The 13,070-nt window shown below is 41.9% G+C and overlaps 1 protein-coding gene across 1 annotated transcript; it reads right to left on the bottom strand.

Moving 5' to 3' along the window:
* Positions 1–8,784: 8,784 nt before the first annotated feature.
* LOC124695888 (zinc transporter 9-like) lies at positions 8,785–12,583 on the bottom strand. Its single transcript, XM_047228692.1, has 3 exons — positions 11,972–12,583; positions 11,665–11,814; positions 8,785–9,090 (listed from the first exon to the last, which is right to left on the bottom strand). Exons 1-3 carry the CDS (start codon positions 12,581–12,583, stop codon positions 8,785–8,787), a joined length of 1,068 nt encoding a protein of 355 aa, XP_047084648.1.
* Positions 12,584–13,070: the final 487 nt, after the last annotated feature.

The following is a 13,070-nucleotide window of genomic DNA, read 5'->3' as shown; positions in this document are numbered from 1 at the left end:
GGATCGAAGTACGTGGCCCTTAATTTAGTAAGAACCAGTAATTATCGACCTATAATCAATTGTGGTCATCAAGGGCAAATCTGAGAGTGGATGGAAAGGCCGATTTTGAACCAAAGATACATTTGTCATTCACAACATGGATCGCACGCGCACGTCTTTCTTTGTGTTCGATATATATGCATTCACCACTTTCTCGTTTAGTATCTCAGGTTGTACCTCATGTTTTTTCTAGCATCATTTCTGGCTTTACCACCGTTAGAGCACCTCTCCGTCTATCTCTCCACTTTACATTTTGGAGCAACCGGGTAGAAGCTCTGCTTTTTCATTAAGATTAGGGAAATTGACCAATTTATAAAAAAACTGGCTGAAAACCGACTCTCCAGTCTCCACTTTACTAGGTTACTTACACTTTCCTTTCTCCTGCTTGGGAATCCATCAAGGGTTGGTACTTTGTAGTACTTGAACTTGAGCATATTCCATTTTTTCAGATAGATGTCGCTGTAACCTGTAGCTTTCTATCTACCTCCGCCGCTCTCGCCGCAACCAATGACTCTCTGTCTCCGGCGGTGACATATGGCTTCCGAGGCGCCTTTCCTCTGATCTGATCTCAGATCGGTCAAACAGAAATAAAATATTGTTAATTGGGACGTTGGGTGTCGACACCGTGAGCGCAGGGCTTGTCATGGTAGACCCTGATTTCACTTCCCGTCTCGGTTTTTCTCAGTCTTGCATGCAACCCACCTCTCAGTTCTAATCTCTGGATTAAATAACAGTGCCTCATCAGCCCCCTTCTCTTCCATACTGTGCTGTGGGCCGGTATCATATGTAGCCTTGTGAGACGTTACCCTCCAAGGCCTCGACCGCCTCACCGCGCCATGGAGAGATGAGCGTACTTACTAGATAAGAAGGAAGCACGAATTATGACGCGAGGAACAACCAAGATCAAAAGGGAACATAGTTGCTTAGAAGTCATACTTTCAACTGTGCCATCACATGAGCAAGAGTGTCGTCATTGGTGTACACACTTCCAACATATACGACAAACATACAGAACCAGCAAAACAATAAAATGGTCCTAGGACAGTACCCTAGGGTGAGAGTAATTAAATCGCCCCATGTCTTCATTTAATCAAAATGCGAAGTCGGAAGCACGTCTGACTTGACTATTCGAGAGTAAATTCTATTTTTGCCATATATTTGTGACAAACTCGCATGTCAAATAATCTTCAAAACTATCATCACAATGCTATACGCGTAGCGTATGTCTTGATTACACCACATTAGCGGTGGGTAGCAATATTTACTTATTTCGACGACATTTTTCTTCGGTGTGAATCGTTATGAAGTACCTCGAATGTCAAAGGGAAATTTAATAATCGAGAAGCCATCTCTTTGAGAGCACCGAGTCTAATATGAGCAAAAATGTCGTCATTCATGAGATCATATTAGGCAACCTAATGCAATGTATGTTCGTATGGTCAACGCAAAGATAGGAGTACTATATTCATCATAAGTTTTTATTTGATTTAGTTTTGAACTTGGCAGCACGTCTAACCGTGTTCGAAAACGTGGATTATCCATGTATTTGCAACAAATGGACCTGATGATTTATTTTGAAAAAATCACCACCCTAATGTGTTAATGGAGGAAATCCTTATTTGAACCACATTTATCACTAGACATCATACTAATTGATTTTATCTTTGAATTTTCATGAAATTACTTGAACATCAAAGGAGATTGATAATTCAGGAGGCCATATGTTTGACAACACCGAGTTGGGTGAGAAATTTTTGCACTTTATGTAAATGGCACATCATGAACTAAAACAATATAATGATTCTAGGGCCAATGCTAACATGAACAATACTCAATTTTTCGTGTGCTTTCCTTTGATCGAGTTTAGAACTTGACAAAGCATGGGACTTTTAGTTTTTAAAGTGAGGATTATAGTATACACCACATTTTTTAATAGATGGACATGTTGATTTATTTTGTAAAACAAGCACTACATTAATCCATCAGCGGTGGAAATCCTTGTTCGAATTACATTTAGCATCTTGTCATGATGGTAATAGATTTCACCTTGAAATCTTCATGAAGTGCGTCGAGTACAAGGGGGTTGTATATTCGAAAAGCACACTCTTTGACAATATATACCGAGTTTTAGATGAAAAATTGTTATTATTGTGTAAATACTATGTAACAATATAAACTATATAATTATTATAGGTTTAACACTAAGGTAAGAGGACTCAACTGATGATATGCTTTCATTTCATCCAGTTTTGGACTTGCCAACACGTCTAAATTTAGTTTTAAGAGGGAACGTACTTAGGATATCAACGGTGCATTGAATATTGAGAACTCTACACACTAACTCTCTGGCACCATTGAATCTCAAATGGGTAAAATTGATGCCATTTTTAATAGTATATTGATTTTAAGATTGAATCTAAGATAAGGGTACTCAGTTCATCGTACGCTTTAGTTTGATTCAGTTTTGATTTCACTCCTTACCTGACTTCACTTCTTGTTAGAGGGAATTTTGTTTTCAACAGGTATTAGGCATGCAAATTTTCTAACATTAACCATTTTACTATGTTATCAAAATCCTTGTGTTAACCACGTTTAACATCAAGACCTGATACCATTATATTTCAATTGCATTTACCAATGGGATTAGTAACTGCAAAATTCCTCAAAGACCAAGAGGGAATTGTATGTGTAAGAAGTAATTAAGTTCTTGAGTAGAACTAGGACTTCATATGTGCAATAATGTTTTCATTTTTTATAAACAGATACAAAAGATATATGACAAGAAAAAATATAATAATGACATGGTCGACACCACGATAGGATTACTCAACTTGTCATGTGCATGCCTGCTCTCGGATTGCAACTTAGTAGCATGTCTGAGTTTAATTATATTTTACGTGTACTATATTTTTCAGCCATGTATTTGTAATCACATGGCGTGTTGAATGGGTTTTGATTTTGAAAGTGTCAAATAGAGCATTTAGGGGGGGGGGGGATCTTGATTTGAAGCACATTTAGAACTTGGACTCCAAGCAGACAATAATATAATTGAGAATATGCAAAGTAAATATGTTGGCTGTGAATATGTAGCTAAGATATCAAGGAAGCCTAGCTACCCGACCTGGCAACTTCAGTTGAATGATATGGTTATGAAGCAAGCTTTCTACTCAAATTGCTATGACTGGCCAACTAATGATCGGACTACCTATCTTGATGCTTTGAATCCGTATTCAGAGCTTTTTTCTAACTACCGGGACTACTAATTTAAAGTACAAAGCTCTCCTATGAATATGCTACTGCTCTTACTTTCTACCTGAATCCGAGCATTGAAGCAAGCTCTTTATCGCACCATAACCGAGTCTCTCCTTGCAGCTCTGACCAATCCACCCGTCATTGCAAATAACTGCTCCTTACTCTTTGATTGTATGTCCATTTTTGCTTGATGTCTGGATCTCCTTTTTAGCCGATGTGACATGCATGTAACATGTTTACTTTGTTGTAAACTTGTAATTTGCGGGACCCATCATTGTAAACATGTTTGTTTTTAACACAAGTGTGTTACCTGATAGTATGGTCCAAGAGCTAATTTACTTTCATAGTTGTTAGCCAAATGAATGTGTGGTGGCGATTGTCATTCGGTCCTATAAAAGACAGCAGCTAGCGAGGAGCTAACGACCGGAGGTGTTGCAACCTAGGAATCACCAGGCAGCTCCTATAAACGACAGTGTTGATAACAGTTGAACCAGCTTATACACAGTATCACCCAAATGGAATTTAGCAAGTGAAATCCTGACATGAACCATGTTTAGCATCAGGCTTGATATTTATAGTTTCGAACCATATTTAGCACACAGGTCTTCACATGAGGAAAAATGGTGGATAATTAAGTAGATTCCATAAAAAAAACACATATATGAGTCATAACAGTGTAAAAACAAATAAATTGACATAAAAACACATATATGAGTCATAACAGTGTAAAAACACCAAAAATACGTATTTTATGTCATATTTTTGTACATCATGTAAATAAAAAAATTGGTCATGTCTATTATATTCCTTATGTTCTACTCGACTTTTGAAGTGAGATAAAATTTATGTGACATAAAAATCATTTACTGTTGGAAAGATAGAGGGTAGATAAAGTGTGCATAATATACCTGGTTCAGCAAAGGAGTATAGCTGCTTGAGTCATCATCATTGATTAAGCACGATAAGTCGCACCAGCTCTACAGATCAGGGTAGGAGCAACACGAGCAGATGTGATGGCTTTCAAGAAAAGTTTGCCCCTCTAATGCAAAGGACCTAATGTTTTTCACCAAAAGTAAAAATGCATGTAACATTTACATTTTTGACGATGCCGTAGCAACGCATGCTCTCGGTTTTTAAATTTTCTTTTAAATACACTATCGAAATGTTGAGAAATTCGGATACAAAATTTAATGGGTATATCTCGAAATTCTACACGTTCACGAAATAGTTTCACAGGAAATCGACACTTTTAGTGTCATGTGTACAAAAAAATTGGTGTAAAAGAAGTTGTGTACGTGGTGCATTTTTTTGTCTTTTTAGACAAGTCATAAAAAATGTCGGTTTTTTTCGTAAAACTTGGTGTACGCATATAAAATGTCATTACGTAAGCGCGGAATTTTTTGTTCGAATTGTATTGATATTTCAAAATGTATTTTCCATAGGCGGGAGCTTATGCTCCTGTGAAACGGCGGTCAGAGCACTATTTTAAATTTTCGTCTGAAGATAATAAGAAGCTATTTGGCCACATGTTGGCGCCGTAAAATCTCTAGATTCTGTTAATCAACTGGAGAGCTGCTCACCCAATTTTTCGCCCACGATAAACAACACCCTCCATACAACGGGGAAGGGTCTGTCTACGAGCACCGATTTCTACGGCAGCCGCCTCTTCTTTCTCTCTTTCTTCGGCATCATATAAATTTCCTACGTGGCTGGTTTTACAGACAACTGATTTAGACTATTGTACATGCCTTTAGCTGCTCTGCTAAACCAAACCAGTAACACCACCTTAAACATCAGTTAAACAGCCAACAGACAGATCACATCAGCCACGCCGTGTGACAACGGTAAGCAGGCGCCGGGGCAAAGCGCGCGTATCTGACTAGTATCTTTTGTGTTCACGGGATTGCGCTGATGTGTGGGCATTCCCTATGGACCAAGGGAGGAAACATAGCCTCACATCCCACATACATGATGGTGAGAGTCCATGGTATGATTGGTTTACATTATCTATTTTTTTACCGTTTCCTTCTTCACATTTCGACCTAGGACTTAACGGTACACAATGCTCTGAAGTTAGTATAAGGTGGAGACAATCGATAATGGAGGCATGGAAGAATAAATCAATAAATAGGCGATAGTAAGGCAAAGTAGGTTGAATGATGCAAATCTATAGAGAATCAAGACATAGTCATTAAATGCTAAGGTCGTGGTCCGGTTTACAAGCATCCTCATGTGTTCATCGGCGCTGGGCCGGACAATCTATCTTAGACACAGTGGTTTTCGGCCTAGGTGTTCTTTGTACATACCACCCCTTAACATCATTTAGTGCATTTTTTTCGATGGCATACCAATAATTTTTTTATGTATTATGGTCTCTCATGTGCGTGCATGGTTGCAGGTGCAATTCCACCGTAAGATGATATCTATGTTGTGTGTGTGTGTTAATCACGGCTTGCATCAAAATGGGAGTCCTGACATAACTAAGAACCTAGGGGCACGTTTGGTAGTATGCAGATGACTTTTTTGCATGGGCTGTGTAATGGAATGGGCCGTTTGGATGTCTGCAGGCCGCCGCGTTCTCGCAGGAACCGGGTTTAAAGCACCCCCGCGATAGGCCCTGGAGGAATGCCCGGAATGACAGTTTCTCCGGGGCCAGGCCCGTTGCGGCCAGAAGGCTGCACGCTGGAGAAGGGAGGCGGAAACGTCGCGTCCCTTCGGGAACACGCGCCATAATTAGGGTCACCGCTCCTTCTCCTTCCTCTCACTCGCGACCTCCCCCAAACTGTCACATCACCCGGCGGTTCCCCTCCCACCGACCAATCCGCCGCACCGCCGCACGGAGGAGCACCGGTACCGGAGGAGGAGACATCGGCGAGCAGCACGACGACATCAGCCACAACCTGCTCCGTAGTCTTCATCGGCATCTCAAGGTCGCCCTCGACCTCGAGCTCGTCCTTGGCCGGAACAATGGCGGTAACGACCTCTCCTTCTCACCTTCGTACTCGTTCTGCCAGAACATGCCATTCTCGGGCATTTGCAACGACATGCACATTAGATCTACTAGGGTTTCCATTAGGATAGCATTCGGATTGATGTTTGCAAGGTGTTCGTCCCCATTTCTTGTTGTTCTTGTCCAGTTCTTGCTGTTCACGGTCTCGATTTGCTTAGATCTGTTACTCTAATATTGGATTGCGGTAGATCCTTCCTAGATCGGAGTGTTGATTGCTGAAACTGCCAGATTTTACTATGCATGGAAAGAGGGGAGGTTTTTTTGCGCTGGGGTTTAGCATGTTCAGATTGCTGTGCGGAATCAGTCGTGCTAGTTTGTTCTAGACTGTGTTTGTTTTCCGATTGAACTAGGCTGATGATTGTAACCGGAAATCATAGTGTGAGGAGATGATTGATCAGAACCTATGGCATGACTGAACATCACCATGCCATTGGTTGTGATCAAACATCTCCTTCATATGTGCTTATTGTATGAGGCCTATGCTACCTTGCTTTCCATGTTTGTACTTCTTCAGTTGTGCAATGGCCAATGATTTAACTATGGCACAACGGAAGGCAGGGTGCTGCCCTCAAACTTAGTCAGGTGTGCCATATTTCTTGCACACTAGACTTAGTTTGCGGACAATCCTTTTGCCTGCCGTGATCCAATTTATGAGGCCTCATTTTGTTTGTCTAATGCATTGGCCAATGATTGAACAATGGCACACTAGAAGACAGGGTGTTGCCCTCAAACTTAGTCGTGTGTGTGTGATTACTTGCACACTAGAATTAGTTTGAGGGCAGTCTCTTGAGCTGCCGTGTGATCCAATGTATGAGGCATCACATGTTTTTAATGTTCGTTTTCATCTATATACTTGTGAGCAGGTACATCTCTAATGGCATGTGTTCTTATGGTAAACTGAGAAGCTCAAGCTTGGGTCACCTGAGACCCCCGAGGAGGGATCATCGAAGAAGCGAAGGGCGGATAACGTTGGCCACTTCCAGCCGGATGTAGGGCCGGACCAGTTCCTACGCATCGTCTTCACGCCCACCTTCAGCCGGCTACGGATCCCTCAAGATTTCGTCAGGTGGTTCGGAGAAATCCCTTCGAACCTCATCATCACCACCAACACTGGCTGCAACTGGAGGATGACTTTGGTGAGAGAAGGCGATGACGCATACATCAACCAGGGGCGGGCGGGCTTCGCCATGGCTCATCAGCTGCAGACAGGCCAGTTCCTCACCTTCAAGAAGGTGTCCACCTTCGAGTACAATGTGGTCATCTTCGACCACACCTGCACTGAGGTGATGACCAGGTGCCGTTACCATGACGATGCCACCAGGTGTGTCATCTTCCAAATTCATGTCTGAAGCTTATCTGGTTCCGTGTCGCTGCTACCATGTCTGTGTCTCGTTGTTGTTCCTGTCGTGTGTTGAACTATGACCGTCTCTGGTGTGTCGTGAACTATGATCGTCTTGTGTCGTCAACTATGACCGTGTTTGAACTATGATCAGTGCTAAGTTTGCCTGAACTGTGATTGTTTTCTTGCTTGTGTTGTTGATCGCTGGTAACCTCACCACTGAAAAGAATAGGTAAGCAGAAGAAGATTCTGGGTTGCAACCAAACAACAGGGCGCCGGTCTGGGCTGCTACAAGGCCTGAAATCCGACCTACCAAACGGGTTGAGCCCAAATCTCCACGGGGCCGGAAAAACTCTGTGCAGGCCACCAAACAACGTGGCTTTTATGACCCATGACCTATCTGCAACGCGCAGGGAACTTCTTCCCGCTGCGCCAGAATGCGGGCTACCAAACGACTCTAGAAGAATTTTTATGTTGTTGCTACATCACCCAGTTTGACGCCTACGCCTCTAGGTTTTATAAACTTAGGGTCAACCACAGAAGAAGGTTGTTTGTAGTAAGTACCTAAAGAGAGTGGTGTTCGCTCAACACCAGTCGCCGAAAGCCACATATCTAAGGCGAGTAGGCGGGTGACAGAGGAACACCCAAGAAATATACCACCTATCCAATCTAAACTTTTTGTTTTTCCCCCATGGGTTGCGGCCTATTCGAGATAGTTCTTATACCCTCTCAGAAAGGTGGTAAAGAGTGGGTGACGATTGTATTTGACGGGAGGCAAACATGCCTTTGATAACCTATTTTGTACGAGTAATATGAGAAACATGTCAGTTGGTATAACCATCGTGGCGACCAACATATGTTTCGTTAAATTGCAATCAGCTTCACCTAATATACAAAAGGGTGATAAAAATTTCGCATAGACTAACTGATACAAAGAGAGCACATTAACATGCATTCGTCATTTTGGTTGTCGTAATATACTGGACAAAGGAATATATAGTATAGTGTGTGTCGAGTTTGATCAATATATGCACACATTTTTACAGCAATGAAGAAACAAATCAGAAAACCTCTTTACACAAAAAAATAGTTAAATCCTCACCTCATGAACACAAAATGAATAATTTAATCTGAGGAAAATTCCTCAAGCCCATACAGCAAGCATGGACATGAGAGCTGTCCCGGCGAGCAAGGAGATGTTTATAATGACCTGCAGCCTTCCATTGTTCTGCACCCTAGGGTTCATGAAGTCTTCAGCTAGAAGATCGACGAGAGCCATGTAGTTCAGAATTCCAGCAGCGGCAGCGGTAAGGAGCCCTTCCACGATTAGTGCACTAGGGCTGTTCTCGTCGTAAGTAGAGGATATCACGATGCCAATCACGATACCAAGTGGCATGGTGAGTGAGAAGAAGAATGCCATCATCAACACAGACTTCAGGCGAAACTGAGCCTGTATGATATAGCCAAGTAAATGTCATTATTCACTTAGTCTACATTTTCTACAATCAATTTATGGGCCAAGAAATTTGTGTCATGTTTTGGTAGGCCATACTAATGTTTAGTGACTCTCAATCAAGTAAAAAGTATAAAAAAAAATAGTGGTGTCGAAGCAGGTGATATGATGTGGTGAATCAGTCACAAATGGTAAACTAATTTAACACACGGTTGAATATATCTTCTATACTCTAACCAGGACGTTGTTTTATGTTGCAGTGTTCTTGATTATACTAGAACCAGAAGTAAATACTGTACATATGGATCAACCAAATGGGCATAATCCAATGCCATGTGAATGCGGTTTGAATTCCAATATGGTGTAATATTTAATATAATGATTATAAAAAGTGGAGAAAATGGAAACAATTTTGTTTGATGTAAAAATCATGTGACTAAGAAAATGTTTATTTTGAACCCTGGACTATTGTACTACGCCTGACTTGAACGCTGAACTATAAACCCTCAAACCCTTAAAATGAGTCCTATGTTGTTTTATTAACAAATTATAGAAGTAAGGATGCAATGAAAGATAGATCACACTGAAAGTATGAATATATATATATGTTTTGTGGAGAAGGAACAGGACAAATTTCTTATCTTTTGTGTTTTTGTATGGAATCCCATATACATCCTGTTGATGCCTTTTTTGTCTCACGTTATACAACATATATTCCATGCCTGTGAATTATTTTATTTTTGAAGCACATAAGACTAAGTCGCCATCCAGAACTTAACATGGTTATTTAGGATAGTTTTGAAGATTTGATTTTTCATTAAAAAAACAAAAAATCTTGGAGGCAGGGATGCTACTGGTTGGCAACCTGCAAAAAATTATCAATAGTAGGACCATATCTCTTCTACAAAGATGGACAAAATGAATCAAACTATATCTAGTCATTGTTGCACATGACATAAAATCATAAATTGAAACAATATCTGAAAGGACATATTCATCCCCTAAGTGGATTTCTATGTTAATGAACGATAATTTTATGGGACTAGCCAGTATGAGAACAGGCTTAACCATCAATATGTCGACGAGTTATGTACCTATGTTTTGCCGTATTTGAGTTTTGTAGAGAAGATGTACTATTAAGAATGGTTCGATGTTTGCAAGTAAAGGGGATCAAGTGCTAAGAACACAATATCGAAATACTCATACATGCCTAGGAGAAACCCCAAATAAATATACTTTCCTTGAGGATCTGAACATGATCCATCTAACCTCAGGACTCATCCACGAAACTCTAGGTCTTGTGTGGTGGCTCTAGGCCCCCTGGAGACTTCTGGACTAGCAGAAGGTTCCACGCTAACGTGGAGTTGTAATAGCGGTTAAATATAGCTATATGAGTAAGGTCTTCTTCTCCAAAGATATATACTAGATGGAGCTAACATTAAAGATCATTAATTAATGACCTTCAAAAGCTTCATATATCTCTCTCACCTCCAATCGAAGTTGAATAAAATTAATCCAAGAGAAAGAAGAAGCATAGATCTGTGATTCACCAAACCAAAAGTTGATTCTCCCTCTGAGTTCGCATCGTCCGTTTTACTTTTTCGTTTGTGAGAACCCCTAGACGATTGGTTTCACTTGGGAGCATCCAAGGTTGTGGATTTTTTTCCCATGCATTTTGTAAAGGTCCGAAGATTAACTCAAGATCAAGCACTAGTGGAAGAGCTCTCATACTTCGTTTGGTGAGCTCATGGTGAAGAAGGCTAGGACTCCATGTATAGTGTGTGCTTTTTGCCACAATGCTATATTTTTTCAATAAAGGGGAATATATTAATATCAAGAAGATACCAATTACATCCAGCCTCTGCAACAACGCACCACCCTAATGGCACTACGGATGCACACAGCCAAAAACAAGAAAAGAAAACTAAGAAACAAAAGTCCCGCTACAAGTATCTCGGGCCTAACAACAGCAATACATCCACCACCAAGACAACACCTGAATTACAAGCTATATATCAATGTTACTTCAGAAAGCACAATAGACAAGCTAAACAAGCTAGAAGTAAGTTAAGGACAATGTGAACTGAAGAACGTAGAACTAACAAGTGTTCACTTAGTTGCCTTTACTAGAATAATATTTATAAATACTTCCTTAAAATCAACTAATTTGTTAAAATTTCTAGTCACCTATTCATCCCCTATATTCGACATATCGGGTCCTTCAATTTTTTAAAATGTAATTTTGCAGATTACGAACTTGCATTCCATACGTCTATCATAATTTGCACATTCCATGAAAATCAGAAATGCCAAACTAGGCCAGGGGTTCAGCTTGAAGAATTTTAGCAAGTTTGGAAGTTAATATGGATGATTTGATAGTTTAGGGTTCAGTAGACTTCTTTTAGAAACGATGTAGTTCAGGGAGTATGTGGAATAATATTGAAAATTTTGAGTTCTAAAATCCAAACGGCCTTTCTGTTAGACGCCAGAAGATTAGCAAATTCATTTTCGCAAAGTTTACACACAGATTCATATATGAGCAGAATTAGACTCATGTTGAGGAACACATACCTGAACAATGCATCCTCCGAGCCCTATCCCTTCGAAGAACTGATGAAAAGTTAGCGCAGCCACGAGTGGTTTGATCGTGGTAGCATCCTCAGATGCACCTAAAGACATGCCGATGATCACCGAGTGCACTACGATCCCCAGCTCCAGCACCTTCAGATAAAACATTCCATGAGCAAACAAGACAGTCAGCCAGTTAGTCTGTACGCGGTCCCAGATTGACTTAGTAACTAGAAACGTGATGCATGGGCAAATGGACACAGCATGATGCATCGACAATTTGGTTAAGTATGGACGCATCGATCAGCACCTGCGAGATGACGCGGTGGCGGATGAGCTGCTCGCCGTCGTCGGATTCCCCCGCGAACGACGACGATGCGATGGCGGCCGACACGCCGTGGAAGTGACCGCCTTGCGTGTGATCGGCGCCTGATGCCTCCAGGTACCCGGCGGCCGCGGAGACCTTCTTGGCGTGCGCGCGCTGGAAGTACCCCGTGGCGATGGTGTCGACAACGAGGGTGGCGATGGCTGCTAGCATGGCGACGAATCCGGCGAATGGGAATTTCTGCCACGGCCCGTCGACGAGGCACGGCGAGCCGAGCCTCTCGAAAGCTTCCGGGAGGATGTGCACGAAGGACGTGGCGAGGATGACCCCCGCAGCGAAGGCCTTCACGGCGAAGAACAGGTCCGTGTCCGGACTCAGCGCCGGGAACTTCCGTCCAAGCGAGGGGATGCCGCAGCCCGCAGCGCTGGCCACAAGGATGCAGAAGATGGCGATGATCTTGAGCTTCAGCGCACCCGCCTTGTCGTGCTCTTCCTCTCCGGCCTGCTCGCACTCGCACTCGGCGTGCACGATCAGAGGGAGGGAGGAGACGACGAGGAGAAGGAGGCACAACGCGGCGAGCTTGAGATTGGCAGCCATGATATTTAGACGGAGGTGTCAAAAGAAATGGTGATCTGCTCGAGACGACGTAGGTATACATATATACATACGGAGCTGCCAAGCTCTGTATTTGGTCAGGACATGAACTGGAAATAGAATTGAGATTTCATTGTCAACAACTCAACATGATAGCTAGCCTATAGACTTGATCTTGTAAGAACCGGCAATTATCGAGCAATAATCTCAGTTTTTGGTCAATGGGGCAAAATTTAGAGTGGATGACTTAAAAGTCCAAACTAAAGATACATTTGGCATTCACAGCATAGAATTGCAAGCGCATCTACCTGTATATATATGGTGCATAAATTTGCAGTTATCAGCGTACCACTTTTTATTTGATAAGCTCTCCCCGCTTTATCCTTTAGTAGAATCAGTGCACTTCCTCAGGTTGATGCCTCATCGTTTCTGTCGCCAAGATCCCCGTAATTAAGTTTTCCACGATGGCCGTCTCTCCCTGCACTTCACA

This window comes from Lolium rigidum, chromosome 3 (assembly GCF_022539505.1).
Source record: "Lolium rigidum isolate FL_2022 chromosome 3, APGP_CSIRO_Lrig_0.1, whole genome shotgun sequence".
NCBI classification, from domain to species: Eukaryota; Viridiplantae; Streptophyta; class Magnoliopsida; order Poales; family Poaceae; genus Lolium; species Lolium rigidum.
This window is presented reverse-complemented; position numbering and strand designations above follow the sequence as displayed.